General features: G+C 47.4%; 1 protein-coding gene across 10 annotated transcripts in view; it reads left to right on the top strand.

The window, feature by feature from the left end:
* The window catches only part of Ankrd6 (ankyrin repeat domain 6), a 146,859-nt gene that overhangs the window by 80,875 nt on the left and 43,771 nt on the right, over positions 1–22,213 (top strand). For 6 of the 10 annotated variants that reach the window (XM_011249919.3, XM_011249921.3, XM_011249920.3 and 3 more), the window contains one exon: positions 9,423–9,689. In XM_011249919.3, coding sequence (XP_011248221.1) covers positions 9,570–9,689 — 120 coding nt within the window. In that variant the 5' untranslated portion in view covers positions 9,423–9,569. Of the gene's footprint in view, positions 1–5,224; positions 5,957–6,352; positions 6,554–7,038; positions 8,189–9,422; positions 9,690–22,213 lie in introns of those variants that run through there. The other 4 variants (XM_011249924.3, NM_001355587.1, XM_011249922.3 and 1 more) reach the window with 4 other exon arrangements.

Here is a 22,213-nt window from a genome sequence, read left to right as displayed (position 1 = left end):
AGGGAAACAGCTCGGTGTTAGGTAGGTGCCTGCTGTGCAAGGATGGAGTCCTAAGTTTGGATCCCCAGTAGCCACATAAACACTGAGTGTGGCAGTAGCCTTTGTCACCCCAGCTGGGGTGGCATAGAGACAGGTCACCACCTGCTCAGGGTTTGCTACCAGCCAACCTAGTAAGCTACAGATTCAGTGAGAGTCTCTCTCTCTCTCTCTCTCTCTCTCTCTCTCTCACCACACACACACACACACACACACACACACACACACACACACACACACACACGGCGGGGCTTGGGAGGAGACTGGTTACTACCTGCATGCAGAGAGACACGGGATGAGCAGCCCCTTCTGTGTGTCAGCTCGAGGTCTGTCCTTTATCTTTGCCATCTTGAAGCAGATGGAAGGAGAAGGCTTCATTTCTCATCACCTCCTGACAGGGACAGATCTGATAGGGAAACATGTCTGTCAGAGGCTCGCTGAACTGAGACCCGGTGAGCGGACAGAGAATGTGACTACTGTTAACTCAGTGACTTAGTCTTCCTGGGAGTCACGTTTAATGTGTCCCAGCAACTCTGTGGCCGGGTTGGGTTGGCTTGAGTTCAGTTTTCTGTAATGGAAGATACATTTGAAGCTGAAATATACCCACTGTCTGAACCTTGAATATGAGTTGGGTCTGGCTTCTCTTTCTCCCTAGGTACAGGGACATTTAAGGAAGCAGATTTCCATATCCAAGCTGAAACCTGCTTCACTTTGCTCTGTGCACTTTCTACCACTAGGTCATCACTGATAGAGGCTACAGGAAACATTCTCAGTGCCCAGTTAAAGAGAAGCTGTCAGTGAGTACTGGAGCCAGGCAGAGCTGTCAGAGAAGACAGAACAAGGACCATTTGAAAGTAACCTAGTAACTGTGCTTATCTCTCTGAGCACAGCTGCCAGATATCTTTCAGTGAGCCTACATCTCCGGCCAGTGAGGTGTGATTGCTAGCATGCACAAGGAAACCGTCATTTAGAAAGCTGCCCAGTGATGGAGCTGGAGCGGAAGCCCAGGTATCTGCCTGCAAAGCTCTCGTTTCCGTTCCCTACTCTTTCAAATCAGAGCATTGAGTGATTTACTGCAGGGTCTCGGCGAGGGGAGAAGAGGAAAGGAGAGAACGGTTTCGGGTGAGGGAACCAAGTTGACAGATGAAACCTGCAGTCCCTTATCAAGGTGGGGACACAAGAAAAGGAAGAGGTTTTTAAAGGAAGGATGTTGAAAGGGAACATCCAAGTAAGATGTCTGTTGGGTGGCTGGGTGTTTAAATATAGTGCATTAGAAAAAGTGAATGAGGCTGAAGAAGTAGACATGGAGAGATCTGTTTCTAGGCAGCAGAAGAGGGTGTGGGCAGCGAGGAGGAGGAGAGGGCCGGGGAGTGAGTAGAGAATAGAGCCAAGAACCTCCAGGTCCTGCAATGTTTAAGGTCCCTGCGAGAGAAGAGACCTTCAGTGAAAGAAAAGAGAGTCCCAGCGTGGAAGGAGGACAGAGCAAGCCACAGATACTAAGGAGGGAGGACCATTGATGGCAGAGGTGGTAGTGCCTGATGGGATAGAGGAACTGAATAAGGTGGGAACTAAAAGGATATTGTTGAGCCTGGACTTAGATCAGTGTAAGAGCAGCTGCTGCACTGGGAGGACCAAACAATTTGTGTTGGGTTCTCACAAAGCCCAACCCTGCTGTGTGGTATGAGGGGTGTTGTACTCTCTGGTGTTCCCCGAATGCGCCCTGCATCGTGTGTATAGAAGCTTCATGCAGAGCAGTCAAACTTTGGAAGAAACCAAAATGCCCTTCAATGGATGGAGTAGCAAACATTGGTACATCCAAACAATATGGAGAACTATTCACCACCGAAAAGAAATCAGCTATCAAACCACGAAACTATACGAGAGCTGGACCTTAAATGGTTATTGCTAGTATAGAGTGACCAGTCTGAAAAGGTGACAGAGCTGGAAGCAGACAGTGGCATTATGGGAAAGAAAGAGCTGTGCAGACCTTGAAGAACAAGGGGTTTTTAGGGAATGGAGCTATTCTGTATACCTTAACTGCAGATGCAAGTATGGGGCATTGGTCAAAGTTTCCCACCGAGCTCTGTGACAGAAAAGGAGCTGTGTAAAAGGCTGAGCCCTATTGGAAATGAGGGGCTGGTCTCTGATTCGCAGAGATCCACCTGCCTCTGCTGGCATGAAAGGCAAAATAACTGAAAAGAGGAAAGAAAGAGGAAATGCACTGTGTGCATTATCACTGTGAGCAAAGGCAAGCCTGCTGTCATGGAGGAATGCTCATGTTCCAAGGAGAGCCAACACCTCACTCTCCTGCCTACCAACTTCCCACCACCAGGCGGGGCAGTTTCCTTGGCATGGTATGACAAATGCCATTTTCCAGTTTACCTGGTATCATCTTTAGTCATTGTCCTTGAATTAAAAGCTCTGGTGGCAGTCGCTACTTTCTCCTTGTCGGCCATTCTGTCGTCCTTCAGACCACCCTACCCCTGCTAGCTCTTCTTAATGCCAATGTCTGCGTCTGCCCCACCTCCAACACTTGGCTGGGCTCCTTTCCCTTAGCCACTAAAGAGAAGTGATTCCTCTCCCAGTGTCTGCTGCTCTCTGCTGTTAGCGTCAATAGATAAATACGTAAAACATCACAAAGTAAATAAAAAGCCAAACAATTGACCAAAGATCTACAAGGAGGCAAGTATGAGTAGGACATGTAGATGCTCTTGGGAGGTGGTGTTGGTTTGGGCCCATTCCTGTTTTTGTTTGAGCATCTGTGGATTTCCCCAGAAGGGCTTCAGGGTGGCAGCTCCCAGTGGCTGTGGTGTAGGCCAGCTCTTTGGTGCTGGTGGGTATCACTAAGGATGGTCTCCAGCTCTGTAACTCTTCAGGTCCCAGGAGCTATGGTCCTCTGTTGTGAGTGGAAGGAGGAGGAAGACTAGTATATCTTACTCCTCCTTTCTCTGAGAGTTGGAGCCATGACCTGCTTCATCTGAAAAGGATGGGTTGTCTAGGTGACGTGTCCTCTCATTCCTACAAAGTCCCGTAGCAACCAGCTGTTAGTTTTTCTATCATTGATGTAATGGATAATAAAGACCAGCTGTGTGCCAGGCACAATGAGAGGCACTGAGATGCAAGATGGTGGGAATAGGGCTCAGCTTGAGGTACGGAGACCAGCCCCAGCCGTAGAGCATTTTCCCCACGGGGTGCTATAGAGTCCACTTGAGCCACTGTCTCACTGTAGCCTGGAGATAAACTCACAGGAGTTTATCTTCCTTCAGTTCTAGAGGCTAAAAGGTATAGATCAGAGTCTAGCAGGATTCAGTTTCTCATGGAGGCTCTTCTGCAACTATAGATGGCTGTTTTTCCACATTGTCCCTATGGCCTTTCACTGGGACATGAGGGGAAGGAAGTACATTTAGCCCTTTGGGTTTTTGATGTCTCTTGTATAACACACTATCCCATCAGCGCAGCAGTTCCCCATCGTGGCCTAATTTCACTTTAACTAACACTTGTTTTCAGTGACAGTGACAGTGGGGCTTAGGGTTTGGTCCATTGTAGGAACCTGGAGAGAGCTGTGGTAGATGGCATCTGTAGGGACAGCAATGGGCTGAGTTTTGAGCACAGGTAGAGCCATCTGCTATGTGATGGGCAAGCGAAGCTGCAGTTGGGAGGTGCTGGTGGTCTCTAGTAAGCAATCATCCATCCTATTCCAAGAGAATAGGAGGTCGCTACAGCTCTGGTCCAGAGAGCTAATGAGTTTTACCTCTCAGCAGTTTCATTAAAAGTGGAGCTGTGCAACCCAGGTTTCCTGGAATAATATACACTTGTCACCCTGAAGTGAACTCAAGGGTTCTTTGGAAAGTCAGTTGTGTTGGATGGTGTTTTGCTGGGGCAGACACGTGGAAATTTTTTTTTTTTTTTTTTTTTTTTTTTTTTTTTTTTGGTTTTTTGAGACAGGGTTTCTCTGTATAGCCCTGGCTGTCCTGGAACTCACTCTGTAGACCAGGCTGGCCTCGAACTCAGAGATCCACCTGCCTCTGCCTCCCGAGTGCTGGGATTAAAGGCGTGCGCCACCACGCCCGGCTGGATTTTTTTTTTTTAAGTGAACCCAAGTGAAAGGATATTTTGCTAAAGAAAAGCACCTTGAAAGGACATGGGATGAAGGATTCTTTGCTAAAAACACGCATGTATTGGCCCCCCTTACATTGTGTAGTTGAGTAGTGTAGTTTGTTGGAACTCCAGAGAGAAACACACCAAAAAACCTTGTGGTGGTATGCTGTGGCTTCTTGCTGCTTCTGAGGACTCTAGTGAACTGGACTGCTGGTATATATCCGTGCAGTGTTTTTGAATGGATCGAGCTGCCGCTGCTGATCTATAAACTGAACTGCCGATTTCCTGACAACACAGATGGGATTTGCTCCAAAGCAGCATTTCTACACAAGTTCCCTTCCCCTGTATCTTTTCTTTTCCACTACCTCTGGTGGATGGTGGGCTAGAAGGGAGGTTAAAGTGTTTAAGAACCATCATTAAGAATAAGGCTTGAAGCCGGGCGTGGTGGCGCATGCCTTTAATCCCAGCACTCGGGAGGCAGAGGCAGGCGGATTTCTGAGTTCGAGGCCAGCCTGGTCTACAGAGTGAGTTCCAGGACAGCCAGGGGTATACAGAGAAACCCTGTCTCAAAAAACCAACGCCCCCCCCCCCCAAAAAAAAGAATAAGGCTTGAAATAGCAACAGCATCTTGGTTCTTTGAGGCAATGGACTTTAAACTGATTGCTCTGTTTCTGGCACCTGGTCCTTTTGGGTCTTGGTTGTGATGTAACGGTGGCCAGGTTAATCATTTCTTCAAAGTAGGAATCCAGTTACGTTCATCATTGTTATAATCTCACATAGCACCCAGTGGTGATTGCAGAAAAGGGAAAGACGGCGTTTTTGTCTCTTGGCAGTTGTTCCCCTGGTATATTTCCACATTTGTGCAGTGCATAGGCCGGAGTCCACAGTCTGACCTTTCTGCGCCAAAGGGCAGAAGCTGGCCCTGTGGCCACAGGAGCTGCTGTTCTGGGAGGAACAGGGGTGAGGTGTGAGACTGGATGGTTGTCAGAGGATTTGTGGCCAAATTATTCTCCCCTTTCTAATCCTGTCTTCACCTGGGAAATGTGGTCTCTGGGCTCAAGTAAAAAAGAAAGCCCCTGTCTCCAGTAGGAAGTTGCTGTTGCCTGAGGAAGTGGGCCGGAAGACACACCTGTGATGCTTAGCGGAGCAGCTGCACCTGCTTCTGCTTCAGAGGGGGCTCTCCACGTCCCCCATCTGCTCGCTCCCTTGCCCACACGGTGGGTGGAGGAGATTGGGTACCAGCAGATTGGGTTTACAGACATCTCAGTGGCTACTCAGCCAGCCCCTGTCTGCGCTGCTGATGCTGCAGTCCCTGTATGGGACTCCGCTCAAGCCGCTCGCTCGTGTCTGGGTTGCTGCGCAGGATGCCAGCATGTCCCCAGCTGTTCCCGTGAGGACTGCGATTGTCCTCTTATCCTTTCCCGTGTGCTCCCGTTCACACCGGGCTGCAAACTTCACCTCCGTCATCAGAGCATCCCTCTGAAAGCACTCTGCTCAGCCGTGAATCGCTCCTGACTCTTGACGGGCAGGGTTACAGGTCCTCCGCTTGTAAGAGAGAGCTGTCTCACAGAATCAGACTCTCCAACACTCGGAACAGCGGCAACAGAGCAGCATCTGGAGCTGGAGCTGAATGGATGCGTTAATGGGTTGATGCCGAGATCATCGGTCGGTTAGTCGGTCGGCAGGGGAAGCTAAGGAAGAAGGCTTACCATTGCCGTAGGTAAATCTGAGCTCCCGGGAGCAGCAGCCCCGGGAAGTGTATGCTCTCCCCAGGAAAGAATTGACTGCGTTTCCAGAAAGAACACAGAGGACAGCCCTATGTGTGAGTAATGTCTCCGGTGGGAAAAAAGCTAGTTGTTCTGAGTCTGTGTGCTCTCTAACCACAGCTCTGGTGGGCTCTGCACAATGCCTGGCTAGGACTTTTCTTTGAAAGGCTTGTTTCAGAGTAGTGCACTGGGAGGAGATGGAATGTGGTGGCTTTCAGATATTGACAGGCACCAGGAGAGTTGGTCGTAAATCAGCAATCGAGAAGAAAACAATCAAACCTCACAGACCCTTTGCCACCCACAGAAAAACAACAAAAGAAATTGCGGGTGGGAGCAGTGGATACAGAAGGACTGGGAGGGGAGGCGCCGCGGGTCTCCAGGGCCCACCTCCTCGGCTTTCCATACTTTCTAGACTTACTGTGTTCTCTGCTCCCTTCCTGCCTGAAGAACAGGCAGCAAGTTTGCCTTTAAGCTTTTCCCTCCTGAGCACAGTGAAACTGAATCCCGTGACAAAGGACGTGATTGACAGGTGGGAGGCAGACAGATTGCTCACTTCCAGCAACAAGGCTCTCTTGAATGGTGGCTATCTTACTGGAAGAGGAAGCTCTGATTTCATGAGAGGGCAAAGCAGCTACAGCCAGGGCACCCAACAGGTTAGCAGTGGAGTCTAACTTACAGCCCGCAGAGAGGTCACACCCGTGTATTTCCTTCCCCTCTCGGGGTTCTCCATCCTTACCCATCCCTGCCTGCCTCCATCTGGCCTAGTTTACTGGTTCCCAGACAGGGAGCAGAGCATCCTGTCACTCCAAGTGAGGTCAGGAGGGGAAACGGGAAGAGAGGAGACTCGGCATATGTGGTCCTGTGCATCTGCCCTTTGTGTCAAGCGTCTGCCGGTGCGGGTCCCAACAGCGAGATGATCCCTGCCCTGAAATCCGGAATGACTTTGAGATGCCGAAGTGTGAGGGGAAGGCGTTGGCTGCAGATGAGAATTGATAACCTGGGGTGGAGTCACTGCTGCTCATCTTGCAAGCAGTTTTCTGTGCAAGCATGCTGGGGGGCAATGGGGCATATCCAAGATACGTTGTGAATGACCACTGCCCTGTGGAGGTGTGGGTTATATCATGGGGGAAGTAAAGAGGGCCCTTATGTAGCCGCAACAGAAAAGCAAAACATAAAATGTCAAAGCTGGTTGATGAACATTCTCTCATCAATGGGGTGTTTATATTTTTATGGGTTTTTTTTTTTGTTGTTGTTGTTGTTCTTTGTTTTTTAATAGTGATGGTAGCTGTACATGCAAAGGGTGCCTTACCTGGTAATTATCTAAATGAAGCTATCTCAGCCTGCAGCTGTAACCGTAAGAACTTCTGGCTTTAGTCTCATTATCTGAGAGGCTGCATCTGTTGCATGAGACTGCTGTCTGGGATGGGAGTGGCAAGCGATTTACCGGAAGCTGGTTGGCCCTCTGTCTGTTGCTAAGGGGGCTGGGTTGCTGTGGGAATGGGGTGAGTGGGGGTGACTGAGCTGCTCGCCCTCTCAGGCAAGCTTTAGAATAGGCTGGGTGGATGGTGATGATGAAGAAACTGGTCTGAAGCAGGCCACCTTTTGCAAGAAGGGCTCTGGAAGGGAAAGGGTAGAGATAATGCCTAGTGCACAGAGACAGCAAATGGGTAGAGAGAGGGAGGCACCTGCAGATGGGAGCCAGTGGCTACTGCTGTGCATCTTTCTGCATTTGGCACAGAGTGGTTTTGCAATGTTTGAGTTGAAGGAGCAAGAAATCAGTGTAGTTTGTGTGAATGGGATGCAGCCTCTCTGCATAAAAAGGAACAGTCCACCCAGTGTTCATAAGGACAAGCCTCCTCCGTGTGTGTGTGTGTGTGTGTGTGTGTGTGTGTGTGTGTGTGTGTGTGCGCGCGCGCGCGCGCGCACTTCTGTGTGGTGGAGGCAGACAGCGAGGAGATAAGCCCTAATGTACTCTGTGGCTTTGGGCCTTCCAAAGGCATTTCTAGCTGTTTCCCTCACTGCTTAGAGTGCTAACTCTGTTCTTTCTTTGGGCTGGGAATATAACTTCACGGCGGCACTTGCCTGGCATGTGAAAGGCCCTGGGCTCGATTTTCAGCCCAGGAAGGGAAATGGACATCTCAGGGCTGACTGGCTGGGGCACGGTGCTTCCGGTGGCCTGGTGAGCAAGAGCAGACTGGCCTTGCCAGAGTCCCTTTCTTTATTATCTTTTGCCCGTATTTGGGGCAACAAATGGCGAACACAGTGAAAAGTGATGCTAGAGATTGGGGGTAAGAATTACCTTTCTAAAATTATGGTGTTTATTTACATCTGGCTGGGCTCCTCTCTTATAATGAAATGGCCGGGCTCTGTTCTGTATATGAGACTCTACCTAAGGCTGAATGATTGTCAAGTTTCTGGAAGCAACTGTGAAAGATGCCAGGATGCTCTTGGTCATCAAAATATGATCTGATTTGAAAAGTGTGGTGTTTTCTCTCTCTCTCTCTCTCTCTCTCTGCCGTGTGTGTGTGTGTGTGTGTGTGTGTGTACACAATATGGTGCCCCCTTCCATCATGTGGGTACAGGAACTGAGTTCTTGTTCTCAGACTTTGCAGCAAGTCCCTATACCTGAGCCATCTCCCTGGCCACTACAAACGTGATTTAAACACAAAAGACTCCCTCTTCCTCCCGCTGCCTCAGAGAAATCACTATCCCTGACTTGGTTTGTTCTAAAGAGATTACCAGGGCTCCTTGAGCAGAGTCTAGAGTTGTATTAAGGCTCTGCCTTAAGTGGTGGCCATTAAGCACGGGGTTGGGGGATGTTTGTGGAGGGGTTGTTCCTAAACTGGCGGTGCTAGCGCTGCCTGCACTAAGTGAGGCACCAGCTTCTTCGCATGGGGAGTGTCTCTTCAGCTGGGAACGGGGCTCGACCCTGGGCTGTGCTCGGTTCTCTGTCTGTTCCAGAATGCAGGAGACTTTGCAGAAGGTAAAAGATGAAGGAAATCATGTTTGCTGGGGGTAGGAATGGGGACAGGGCTGTCTCCTCAGAGACACCCTGCCCATCAGGGTCTCTGAGTGCATGTTAGCCATAGTGGATTCATAGGAACCTGGCCCTCAAGTCTAAAGGTTGATCATGCACAGTACATGTTGTTATGTATACAACCAGGAGGTATCTAGGGAGCTGTACCAGACCCCCTCTTTTTATAAAATAATTAAAATATAATCGTGTCATTCCCCGACCTTTGCTCCCTCCACCCTGGGTTACATCAGGCCTCTTTACCCAGGGTACTAACTCAGCCTCTCAGGTCTGCCCGGCTCGTGGAGAATGGTCCTGAGGAGGGAGGAAGTGGAGAGTTGGCACACCCTGCTGCTTCACTTTGAAATGCTGTGGAAGTGTGCTTTTGGCTTCCTGTCCCCTGTGCTGTGCAGCAGAGGGACACCATGAGGTCAGCAGTGGTGTGGACTGTCTGTCTGTCCTCTTGTACTGAGTGGCGCTGATGGCCGCTTTGTTTTGTGACCCCCTAGGACCTGAAGATGGAGTAGTGAGAAAGGCATCCCTCAGGATTCCGAGCACCTTTCGCTGTGGACTCCAGCCCCACCCGAGGCTGCATGTGGAGCTGAGGAAACTGACCCACCGCTTGCTTTCCTGGGAGCCCCTTTCTCTCCTAATTCATGAGCCAGCAGGATGCGGTCGCTGCGCTTTCAGAACGCCTGCTCATAGCTGCGTACAAAGGCCAAACAGAGAATGTGGTTCAGCTCATCAACAAGGGTGCCAAGGTAGCCGTTACCAAGGTAACACGGAAAAAAACGCCATAGCTGTTCTCTGGGAATAGCTTACCTCTTGTTGCCTGCAGAACTGTTGTTTGGTTCATAGTTTTAAAAGAACTGGCTTTTGGTAAAGGGATGAAGGCTTGGGAGGGGACACAAAGCACTGAAAATCACTTTTGACTTTTCTCCCACCCACTTCTATAGCCAGTGGACAATTTGTCTCTTTGGAGAAGAAGTTCCTTCACAGAGACTAACTGAACAGTGAGCAGGGGGTGGAGGGTGGGAATCATATTAGACAGGCCTCCTAGCAAGGTGGACCAGCCTTTGGTCAGAAAGCCCCCACTGTGGTCTCACTATCCGATCTAGCAGCTTGGACCAGATGCCTGTCATTACTACTGTGGGGCTTTGTAAGACATTGCTCATCCCTTATCAACTGGCAGTACAATGGCAGGTCAGGGAACGGTTGATTGAAGGCAGTTTTAAACCCCAAGAAAGGTAGGTCCTGGCCAGGTGTATTAGTGCCAGCATTAAGTTTGAAGACAGCCTGGACTACATAGATAATCTCAAAAATAAGCAAAAATAAGGTAAGTCAGGCCCTTCAATGTTGAAGTAATGCTGATCCAAATGTATCCAGCTTCCAGTACTGCCTTGAGTACCGTGAAGCCCCCGGAGAATATTCTCTCCTCATCCTAAAGACATTTCTGTCCAGGTGGAAATGTACCTTACATCCTTGGTGCCCTGGTCCAACGCTCTCCCGCCTTCCGCTCCAGAGAGCCTCACAGATGGAGATATGGTTTCTTTTTTTTCACATGGCATCATCTCTTAGTATCTGACGTTCTGGGCCAGATGTTGGTCAGCCGTCAGTCTCAGTCCCTCTGCACTGCATACTGGTCTTGAGAGAGAAAATCTTGTCAGTTGTCCATGGCACCCCAGAGGTCTACAAGTGTAGTCTGAGGCTAGCATGAGGATCCTGAACTGGCACCTCCTGTGGCCAGCCCAGGAGGTGCTACCCAGCAAAGGTTAGCAGGTAAACCAGGTTCGGATTCGACTCTGCTGTGTTTGCAAACTCTTGTGACTAGCTTAACTTTTCTAAGCCTCAGTTTCCCTACCTGTGATACAAGAATAATATCAACTTTTCAGGGCTGTTATAATAACAGTAACTTAGTCAAAGCCACATAGGCTGCTCTTTCATTTTATGTCTTAAATAGACCTCATTCATTGCTTTGGTTTTTTTGTTTTTTGTTTCGGTTTTGGTTTTTGGTTTTTCGAGACAGTGTTTCTCTGTATAGCCCTGGCTGTCCTGGAACTCACTCTGTAGACCAGGCTGGCCTCGAACTTAGAGATCTGCCTGCCTCTGCCTCCCGAGTGCTGGGATTAAAGGTGTGCACCACCACACCCGGCTGCTTTTTGTTTTTTATCCACAGATTTTTTGTGGTATATTTTACATGCCCCAAGATTAATCTAATCAGAAATTTGCAGAATGCTCACACTATCATGCCGCTGCTAGGATTGAGCTGCCCCCCACCCACCCCACCCCCTTCAGCTGTCTCAGTCACTCCTGCATCTGAGCTCCTGCCCCTTGAGCACACAGTGAGAAGTTGTCCTCAGTAAGCTAGAGGAAGAATTCACCAGGACCCATCCATGTTTGTGCCCTCATCTTGGACTTCCTTGGGGAAGATGCATTTCTGATGTGGCTGCCTGAGCAAACCAATGTAGTCTCGTCCTGGAAAAGGTTATCTATCCAGTCAACCTCACCCCAGCTCTCAGTGATCATCGACCTCCTGTTTGTTTATGAGTTTTCCTTTTTTAGATATTACAAAGAAATGGAATTATGGGGTGACCTGGTTAATTTTATGCCAACTTGACACAAGCTAGAGTCATCAGAGGAGGGAGGCTTTATTGAGAAAATGCTTCCATAAGACAGGCTATGGGGGGCTGGTGAGATGGCTCAGTGGGTAAGAGCACCCAACTGCTTTTTCGAAAGTCTGAAGTTCAAATCCCAGCAACCACATGGTGGCTCACAACCACCCGTAATGAGATCTGACTCCCTCTTCTGAAGTGTCTGAAGACAGCTACAGTGTACTTACATGTAATAAATAAATAAATAAATAAATCTTTAAAAAAAAGATGGGCTATGGGTAAGAAAATGTAGGACATTTTCTCTTTTTTTTTTCTTTCTTCCTTTCTTTTTCTTTTTTTTTTTTCTGAGACAGGGGTTCTCTGTGTAGCCCTGGCTGTCCTAGAACTCGCTCTGTACCAGACTGGCCTTGAACTCAGAAATCTGCCTGCTTCTGCCTCCCAAGTGCTCCCAAGGCGTGTGCCACCACTGCCCAGCTGGTCCGGAGTTCTTTAAGGAAGCAGGCTGAGCAAGTCATGCAAGCAAGCCACTAAAAAGTACCCGTCCAGGGCCTCTGCATCAGCTCCTGCCTCCAGGTTCCTGCCCTGTTTGAGTTCTTGTCCTGACTTCCTCTGATAATGAACAGAAATATGAAATATGAAAGTGTAAATTCTCTTTTCCTAACTGGCTTTTTAGTCCTGGTGTTTTGTCACAACAATAGGAACCCTAACTAGACACACAACATTATGGTCTTCTGTCCTGATTACCTTCCTGTAGTATAGAGTTCTCAAGAGTTATTCATGCTGCAGTGAGTGAGTACTTCATTCCTTTTTGTGACTGGATAGTGATACATAGTAAGCACACATAGAATCACATAGTATCTGCAGGTAGGAAGGGTGGAGAACACAGACAGACACACTGGACAAAGGGGTGATTAATGTCCCTGGCTGGATGGCTGGGGGCAGCATTGCTCAGAACTGCATGCAATTTCAGACTCCAGATTCCTTTCTCTCTTGAATTTTCCATTTTCCATTTCAGATTGTGATTGGCCCTGACAATGGGTTACTATAGGGAGTGAGATGGTGGATAAAGGGGGATCACTACTGTCCTTCAGCCAGTTGATGGACGTTTCCGGATGCTTCTAGTTTAGGGCTGTTATTAAAACTCCACCACAGCCGTGAGCATTGACATACACATTTGTGTGGGCAGAGTTTGCATCTATGGTGGGTGAATGTATTAGTCAGGGTTCTCTAGAGTCATAGAACTTATGGATAGTCTCTATAAAATAAAGGAATTTATTGATGACTTACAGTCTGCAGCCCAATTCCCAACAATGGTTCAGTAGTAGCTGTGAATGGAAGTCCAAGGATCTAGCAGTTACTCAGTCTCACACAGCAAGCAGGCGAAGGAGCAAGAACAAGACTCCCTTCTTCCAATGTCCTTATATTGTCTCCAGCAGAAGGTGTAGCCCAGATTAAAGGTATGTTCCACCGCACCTTTAATCCCAGGTGACCTTGAAAGATTTAATCTTTTGGAATCCATAGCCACTATGCCTCAAGATCTCCATACCAAGATCCAGATCAGAAACTTCTATCTCCCAGCCTCCAGATAAGGGTGACTGGTGAGCCTTCCAATTCTGGATTGTAGTTCATTCCAAATATAGTCAAGTTGACAATCAGGAATATCCACTACAGTGAATATCAGGGAGATTTGCTGAGTCATATGATAAATGTTTCACACTGTAACAAAATGCCATGCCTGGTTTCAAAGCAGGTTTACAATTTCCCATTCCCACCAGAGTGTTTGAGGGTCCCATTTCCTACTTCACCTGTGCTTACTCTACCCTGTTGTTTGTTTGTGATGACACTGTCTCGGTACCATAGCCTAGGCTGGCCTCGAACACATGGGCAGCCGTCTGCCCCCAGCTTTCCAAGCAGGGGGATTACAGGAATGCGCCACCATGCCTGGTCACATCGTTTACTCATCAGTGCAAATAATCTTTGACTTCCAGTGGAGCCATGTCCCATAAAACCATCAGAGTTTGAAAATGTTGTAGGGTGAAATGCATTTTCTACACCTACCCTTAGCTTAGTAGGACTAATCTCAGCTTAGTAGGACTGTACCCTCGGGATAGCCTCTGCTTTCTTTCTGATCATGTCGGAAACTGAGAGTTGTGACTTGCTGTTCCATGCCCAGCATCTCAAGAGGGTCCCATACTACGTGTTTCTAGCCTTGGGGAAGGAAAAAATTCAAAATTCAAAATGATTTCTGGTGAATGTGTCATTACTGTTTTTTTAATCAATGTTAAAGAATCGTAAGTCAAATCACCATAAACCAGGGATCATTTTACATATCTTTACAAAAGTAGAACTTACGCACACTGATGGTGGTTATACATACTTTTAATCCTAGCACTTTGGAAGCAGAGACAGTCCTGGTCAACAGAGTAAGTTCCAGGACAGCAGGGCTATGCAGAGAAACCCTGTCTCTAAAAGCAAAAGAAAAAAAGCGGGGGGGGGGGGGGGGGGGGAAGGGACGACACGGGACGGGACACACACACAAGGAATTTAAAAGCTGTATTTTATGTGCATGGGTATTTTGCCTGCACGTGCGTCTGTGTGTCTGTATGCTTCCCTGCATGTAGTGTCTTAAGAGGCTACAAGTGGGTGTCAGATCCCCTGGCACTCGAGTTACAGATGGTGGAAGACTCCCACGAGGTGCTGGGAATTGAACAGAATTGCAGCCAGTGTTCTTAACCACCAAGTCATGTCTCCAGAGCCTGCTAGAGGCATCCCGGTTCCACGTCAGCTGAGCATCCCTCTCCCTTTCTGTAACTCAGACAAACACAGGGCTCTGGCTTCAACATACAGGACAGACTCTCAGGAGGAGCCAGTTAGCAGCAGACTTTATTGAAAGAATAATCTATATCTTAAGCACATGGCTGAGCAGAAAGATGCACAGGGAAAGAATAAGAGATCTGTGGGTGTGGGCTTCTCAAAGGAGACCGTCTTCAGTGTCTCCATCCTGAGTCTTTCTACACGGCTCAGTATCATTTACGACAGATTTAAAGGTTAAAGATTTTTTTCCTTTTGTAAGCAAAACTGTAAGCTTTATGAAGGGTGGTGTTTAGATTTAGAATGAGAAGAATGCCAAAAACTCAATGCTAAAATACACCATTTTGGCCCCAGGTAAGCAGCTTATTTACTGTCTTTGCCGCCTCTGTCTGAGACTTCTTTTGGAGAACATGCCTTGGGGCGGATCAGTGTCTGAAGTGTGCTGACTCTGATAGCAGGACAGGAGAACCAGGCCTAGGGCCGAGGGACTTTCCCTTCCCATGGTGTCTTAAGAAATGACTTTCATATCTCCTAGCCTTTCCCTCCCTACCTGCTCGGTTCCACATTCTTAGAATATATGTGTGATATTAGTCAATTGACCAGCTTCATGTTTAAAGGTAGGTCAAATAATTTAAGTTGTCAATACTCACCCTGGCAAAAGAACAGATTCACATCTTAACCATTTGTAGGTGTGAGTTTCAGTGTCCCTGGGGCCCAGTGGTTGCCACCAGCCACTTCCAGACCTTTGTTCATTTCTCCAAATGGAAGCTATGTTCTCATTAAGCACAGACTCCTTAGTCCCTGCCTGAGCACATGGAACTCTCTCTCTCTCCTTTGAGACAAGGTCTCACAGTGTAGCCCTGACTGGCCTGAAACCAACTCCCAGTGTGGCTATGATTGGCCTTGAACTCCAGGCTGCCTTCACGGCCACATTGGTCCCTGTGTCCCCAGCTGGAGCCTGTTACTGTTCTTCAGGTCTCTCTTGTAGTACGTGGCAGCCCTGTGTGCCATCCTGTAGCCATTCTGTTTCCTTCTTGGCTCCTGTTGGCTCTCCACTTGCCACCCTCAGTGGGCTGGCCACTCATGCTCCCTCCTGAATTTCTTCTTGATGTCTTTCCAGTTGCTGGTACTGATGCTATAGGAGATGCCTCTTAGAAAACACAAAGGTGCTTGTTTTCTTTTGAGAAAGTCTTGGCATTATACATGTTCGAGATCTCCCCAGAGTTACCTCACGCAAGAGGAATCTCCACCTGAGGCTTCATTTTATTAGCTTAGCATCCACAGGTATTCTTTTGCCTGGATAAACCCTCTGCAAATTGCTCCTGATGCTAGGCATGGACCGTAGGCTTAGTGTTAAAAGCAACGAGGAACTGTAGGGTAGGCTATAGCTTTCTGTGAAGTTAAGACGCTCTTTCTGGGATGCTGTGGTTTTCTCTTCCTTTAAAAGTATCCAGATAAAGTTATTTAGTGAATCCTCAATTGAGAAGAAAATAAAACTTCATTCACAAGTGAACATTTATGACTTAATGAAAATCACTGGCCCTAGATAATAGAATAGGGATTAGATGACTAAGAAACAGAAACCAGCTTGGGGGTGGGGTAACTCCAGCACTCTGAAGATAGCAAGCAGATCAGCGGTTACACAATGTACAGAGAGTGAGAGACCTTGGACCGGTCAGTCTTAAATGGGATGTCTCCATTAAATCCCTCCCCTCAGGGCTCAAGGAACTCTGTAGAAGAAGAGGCAGAAAGAGTGTGAGAGCCAGAGGGGACGGAGGACACCAAGGACTCAGGCCTGAACACAGCAGGTCTGATGCACAGGCCAGCTCACAGAGGCTGTGGCTGCATGCACAGGGCCTGCATGGCTAAGCCAGATGGGGTCTCAGTGCCAAGTGGAGGCTTGGCGCCATCTCTAACCCAGAAGCTAGCTCCAGTTGACAACCACACAAAAGAAAAGTTAGTTTTCTCCAGTGTAGTCTGACAGGAACACAAACCACACTGTGCGCAGCAGTGTATGGCCAACTAAAAAAAAAGAAAAAAATAAAAAAAAAAACAAAAAAGTCAATGATATTTTTGGAGGTTTTGTTTGTTTGTTTTGTCTCATGAAGCGTGTGTATTTTTTTAAACCTTTCTGGGCTCTTGCTTATATATTATGGTTTCTGATTTTATTATTTTTTAATCTGTGTGTGTATGGGTGTCTCTGCATGGGTGTTCTTGTGCTTTTGTTTTTTTCTTTGTCCTATTCTGGTTTTGTTTGTTTGTTTTGTAAAGAAAGAAAAAACCCGAGGGTGGGCTTGTGGGGAGGAAGTGGGAGGTGGTGAGGGAGGAGAAACTGATCAGAGTATATTGTATAAGGAAAAAAATCCATTTTCAACTCAAAAAAAAGAAAGAAAGATCAGCTTCAAGGTCATTTTGAGCTTTGCTGTGAGTCTCAACCAAACCAAAAGAAGATTTAGAACCCAGGAGGCTGTGCACAGGGCGTTGTCCCAGGTGCTCCTGAGGGGGAGGGACGGTGTTCATGAGGGCCATCTGACAGCTTCTTAAAGAAGCTCTGCAGCTGCAGGCTTGTGTGTCCTCGATACAAAAGGACATCTGCAGGTGATACAAAATCAGACTAGATGCCAGCTCCGAGGTGGCAGCCTGGGCTTCGGTCCTTGCCCCTAGTTATACCCATGTGACCCTGCCAGGGGCTTACTCCTGCCGTTCCTTGGTGTTCAGCCTGGGCATACACTGTATCTATCTGTAGCCTGCTGTCTGTAACAACAGTGCATGGAGCAAGCATGGTGGTGGTGGTGGGAGGGGCTAGAGGAAGAAGAGTCCACAGAAAGCATTGAGGACAATGCCTGGCATACCATAAGCTGCCAGCTTGCCTCCTTCCTTCCCCTGTCTCTCTTTTCTCCTCCCTGTATTATCTTCCCGTGAGTCCTGCTCCCAAAACCAGGAAATATTTGTGTGTGTCTCCAAAAATATGTATGCAAGTAAAAGCAGGTCTAAATCACTTAGAAATGTAAATGGGCCCATACTCAGCAAAGTGACTCTTTATAGGCTATTTAAGAGCTTTACTGTGTGGATCTACTTCCTTGGCGAAATGGCCCTGAATCTGCCATTATGTGGTTAGACCGGAACCATTTGAGCAGCTGCCTCCTGTGGAGGCCGATTATTTGCTGTTCTTCATGGTATGCTGCGGTGTGCGCACTTGGATGTGTCTTCCAGACATAGGCGATCTCGACTGAGCAAATTCCTAGAAAATCCCTGGAGCACAATGGGAATCTATTAAAATTATAACGATCCCACTAGAGGGACACACTAACTTAACCAGCCTGCAGAGAGATTTGGGGAATAAGGTAAAGACACAGACTCTACAGGCTTCCCATAGCAGCTATAACAAGCTCCCAGGGACAGGGCACCTGGACTAGGGAAATGCCCGTTTGAGACTTTTGGCAGCTAGAGAGTGAGAGCAAGCTATTGCAGGCTGTGCAGTCTGATCCTGGGGGTGGACTATTCCTGCTTGCTTCTTTCTCTCTCTCTCTCTCTCTCTCTCTCTCTCCCTCCCTCCCTCCCTCCCTCTTTCTTTCTTCCTTCCTTCCTTCCTTCCTTCCTTCCTTCCTTCCTTTCTTTCTTTCTTTCATGTATTGAGTACATTGTAACTGTCTGCAGACACACCAGAAGAGGGCATCGGATCCCATTACAGATGGTTGTGAGTCACCATGTGATTGCTGGGAATTGAACTCAGGACCTCTGGAAGAGCAGTCAGTGCTCTTAACCTCTGAGCCATCTCTCCAGTAGTTGGTGGTCCTTGGCTTGCAGGGGTGACACCCATCCCCCTCCTTCATATGGGTTTCTCTCTGATTTATGATACCAGGGTGAAAGTATCTTCACTTAAGTGTTAAGGGCCCAGTCTATTCCAGGTAACATCATCTCAGCTCTTTCACATCTGCACATGCCAAGTAAAGTCATGATCATAAGCACCCAGGGCCTTAGCTGGACAGAGAGGGGTCAGAGTAGAGGTAACTAGCCGGGAAAGGGCAAGAGAGCAAAAGTGGCTGAGGATGCTTAGGGTCAGCGCTCGGAGAGGCATTATCTGGGTAAGTCTGGTCATGCTTTGCAAGAGACCAGTGACTGTAGATGAGAGGCGTGCTATCTTTCTCCTAAAGCAGGGACATCTCTGAGGATGAAGGGCTTTGTTACAGTTTGGTTAAGTCCCCCAGAAATCCATGCTAGAAAGATCTGGTCTCTGGCTGTGAAGAGGTGATGCTAATCCCACCAGGTGAGCAGAAAACCAGTACCACAAATTTTGAGCCAAATTTGAAGCAAACTTTATTAAATACTGGCTAATGCAATGCACACTGGCCAGGCCCATAATTCCTAGAGAATGGCCATGAATTAATTACATTAGTCTGGTACTGAAAAAAGGCAGAGCTCAGCAGGCTCCATCCTTCCTGCCATCTGGGTGTGTGTATGTGCTCGGGTCCATCCTGTGCAGCTGGGGCAACCAGCCTTGTTTACAGAAGTGAAAACATGTGGCTTGTTATCTTTCCTGAACAACAGCTCCCAGCATCCCAGAAGGTCATCTGCCCTTGGCCAGGTGGGGCTTATAGGTTAGAGACATTTTGTTTTATAGATCTTTTAAGCACCGTAATTAAAACTTAAAACATACCTTTAGCCCTCACAGTGGGGTCTGCTAGGAAGTCTCAAGTCATTGGTTCACTGGTGACATGCCCCAAGGGGACAGTGTGCCCTAACTCTTCACCTTCCTGTCTTTTGTTCACTGGCCACAGATAAGTGGTTTCACTCTGTCAGGCTCTGTGGTCCAATGACCTCCTCTAACCATAGTCTGGAATCTTCAAAACTGTAAGTAAAAATTCACCTATGTATAGCACACTTTTAGAACTTTAAGAATGTATTTAAGGAAAATCTTTTATATTTATTTATTGTATAAGTTATGTGTGTGTGTGTGTGTGTGTGTGTGTGTATGTGTGTGTGTGTGTGTAGGTGTACACAGGCTACATGTGTATGAGTAGAGATCAAAGGGCAGCTTTCAGAGAACAGTGGGCTCTCTCTGTTGCTTCCACTGATTGAACTTATCAGGCTTGGTAAACAAGCATCCTAAAAAAGCATTGTAAAGCTGTACCTGGTATTGTATGCGTGTAATCCCAGCTATTCACAATGTTGAAGTAACAAAGTGGCAAGTTCAGGGCTAGCCTGGACTACAGACTAAGTTCAAAGCTAGCCTAGGCACCTTAGTAAGATCTTATTTCAAATTACAGGGTAAGAGCAGGTTGGAGAGTTAGCTCTGTGGTTAAGACCACTGGCTGCTCTTCTAAAGGTCCTGAGTTCAATTCCCAACAATCACATGGTGGCTCACAACCATCTGTAATGGGATCCAATGCTCTCTTCTGGCATCCAGATCTATATACAGATAAAGTACTCAAATGTATAAAATAAGTAAATTAACTAATAATCTTTTCATGAATACAGAATAAAAACAGGTCTGGGGAGGGCTCATTTGGAGAATATTTACATGCATGTGACCCTAAATTTAATCCCTGGTACCACCCCTCCCCCACACCAAATATCCGAATTATTTCCATCTTTAAGAGGTAATGATCTACACACTTGTTGGCTAGTCTTTGTCCTGCCCTGTCTCTCGTTAGCTTCTCTCCCAATGTTTCTCTCTCGTTTCTTATAATTCCCCTCCTCAGACGTTCCACACACAGACATGCAAACTGTATACATTTTCCATTTTACACAAATTGTAGGGTATTATATATTTCCTCTTCCCCCCATTCCTCCCTTTATAAAAAGAGATTTATTTGTTTATTTTTATGTGCGTTGATGTTTTGTCTGCATGTATGTCTGTGCAAAGGTGCCAGATTTTCTGGAACTGGAGTTACACACAGTTGTGAGCTGCCATGTGCGTACTGGGAATTGAACCCAGGTCCTTTGAAGAGCAGCCAGTGTTCTTAACTGCTGAGACATCTCTTCCACCCCTAGTTCCCCATCCCCACCCCCTTTTTAAAATTGTTTTGTCTTTTTCTTTTTTTTTTTTAAAGATTTATTTATTTATTACATGTAAGTACACTGTAGCTATCCTCAGATACTCCAGAAGAGGGAGTCAGATCTCATTACGGATGGTTGTGAGCCACCATGTGGTTGCTGGGATTTGAACTTCGGGCCTTCGGAAGAGCAGTCGGGTGCTCTTACCCACTGAGCCATCTCACCAGCCCTTGTCTTTTTCAAGACAAACAAGTTCTCAGTATGTAGTCTTGGCTGGTCTGGAAGTCAGAGAGAGCTGCCTGTCTCTGTCTCTAGAGTGCTGGGATTAAAGGTGTACACCACCATGCCTGGTGGCTTATTCAATAATCCATGGTGAAGCCATAATTGGGGTGTCTAATCCCGTGTTGGTGGATGCAATAATTATGCCAATCTTCTGCTTTTGCTAATGATGCTGCACTAACTAACTTTGAGGTCATGTTGCATAATATGCTTCTATGCAGGGTAAATTTCTCCAAGTGGGACTGCTGGGCCAGAAGGACACTGTGTGTCCTTGTGATTTTGACAGCCAGAGCCAGTTGTTCAATGTGCTGTGCCAATGGACATCCCCAGCACTGTGTGCGAGAACGCTGGGCACTCTCTTTGAAGGTTCCTCCTTTCCCTACATTTGAACTCATCTTACCTTCCTAGCATTCTCTTGTGGAGCTACTATAGACAGTCTGACCTCTGACCTCTGTTTCTCTTCAGTTCAGCCTGAGTCCATAGCATTTCCTCTGGGAACTAGAAGAGCCAGGGGTGTAGGCTGAGAGAAAAATGGATGCTGGTCCCACGTCTCTTTTTCCCTCTTTGCCTTCTATTTACAACTGGAAAGCAGAACTGCTTCCTGAGCCCACATGGGGCGTGGGCTGGGGTCTATAGTGGCTATTGCCATTCGTGGTCCCCTGTGCTCTGTGGAGCAGTATACTCCCCTGGGAAAACTACAGGGCACTGAGGCTATAGGCTTGCATGCCAAGCTAAATAAGATGTCAGATGCGCGGGGGCACTGGGCATTAGCCCCATGGTCTTGTGCACAGCCAGCAAGTGCTTGTCTGCTCATTTATGCCTGCCTTCAGATATCTGCTTTGCAACAGGCATTGCCAATGAGAAGAAAATCTCAAATGGAAAAACTTGGGCTTCTATGGATTATTGTCAGAAATCACTGGAGGAAATGGATTTATGGTGGTAGTTCTGAGCAACAATTATAATACAGTGTTAAGAATTTATTTTAGTGTATTAATGGTGAAACCATTGAGAAGTTACAACTAGACCAAACAGTAAGTGGAAACTTTTCAAACATATAGGTTATCAGTAAAGTGAAAATGTGCTCAGTGGTGTAATACTGGACAGTATCCACAGGGTCTTCACAGTGGATCACCACCAGTCACACCCTGGCTTGTGATTGAATGTCTGTGTCACCTCTGGCTCATTGACTGCAGTTCTCACCTTATATCCCAACATAGTCCAGGGCTGTATAGCCCACTCACTCACCGTTGTCTATCCCCACAGTCTATCTCCAGAACGTTCCCATCTCTCCACACTAAAACTCTGTCTGTACTGGAGACTAACTCCTTCCTCTGTCCCTTCCGGGAGCCCCTACTGACCACCATTCTATGTCCTGTCTCTGTAAATTTGTTACCCGTCTGAAAGTCTTTCCCAATTTCTATTAAGCTTGCAGAAAAGGAATCAGGACCACCTTCTCTGTGAGCCTGGCAAGCTTGCTAACCTTCTCAAGCCTTCACGTCCTGTGTGTGAAGTAGCCGGGAGTCCTTCAGGGAAATGAGGTCATCCAGGCACAGTGCTTACATAAGAGGAAAAGGCTCAGTTGACATAGTTACAATCAGCCG

Source organism: Mus musculus, chromosome 4 (assembly GCF_000001635.26).
Source record: "Mus musculus strain C57BL/6J chromosome 4, GRCm38.p6 C57BL/6J".
In the NCBI taxonomy this organism is placed as follows: domain Eukaryota; kingdom Metazoa; phylum Chordata; class Mammalia; order Rodentia; family Muridae; genus Mus; species Mus musculus.
Note: the sequence above shows the minus strand (reverse complement) of the source record. Positions and strands in the feature narration are given on the sequence as shown.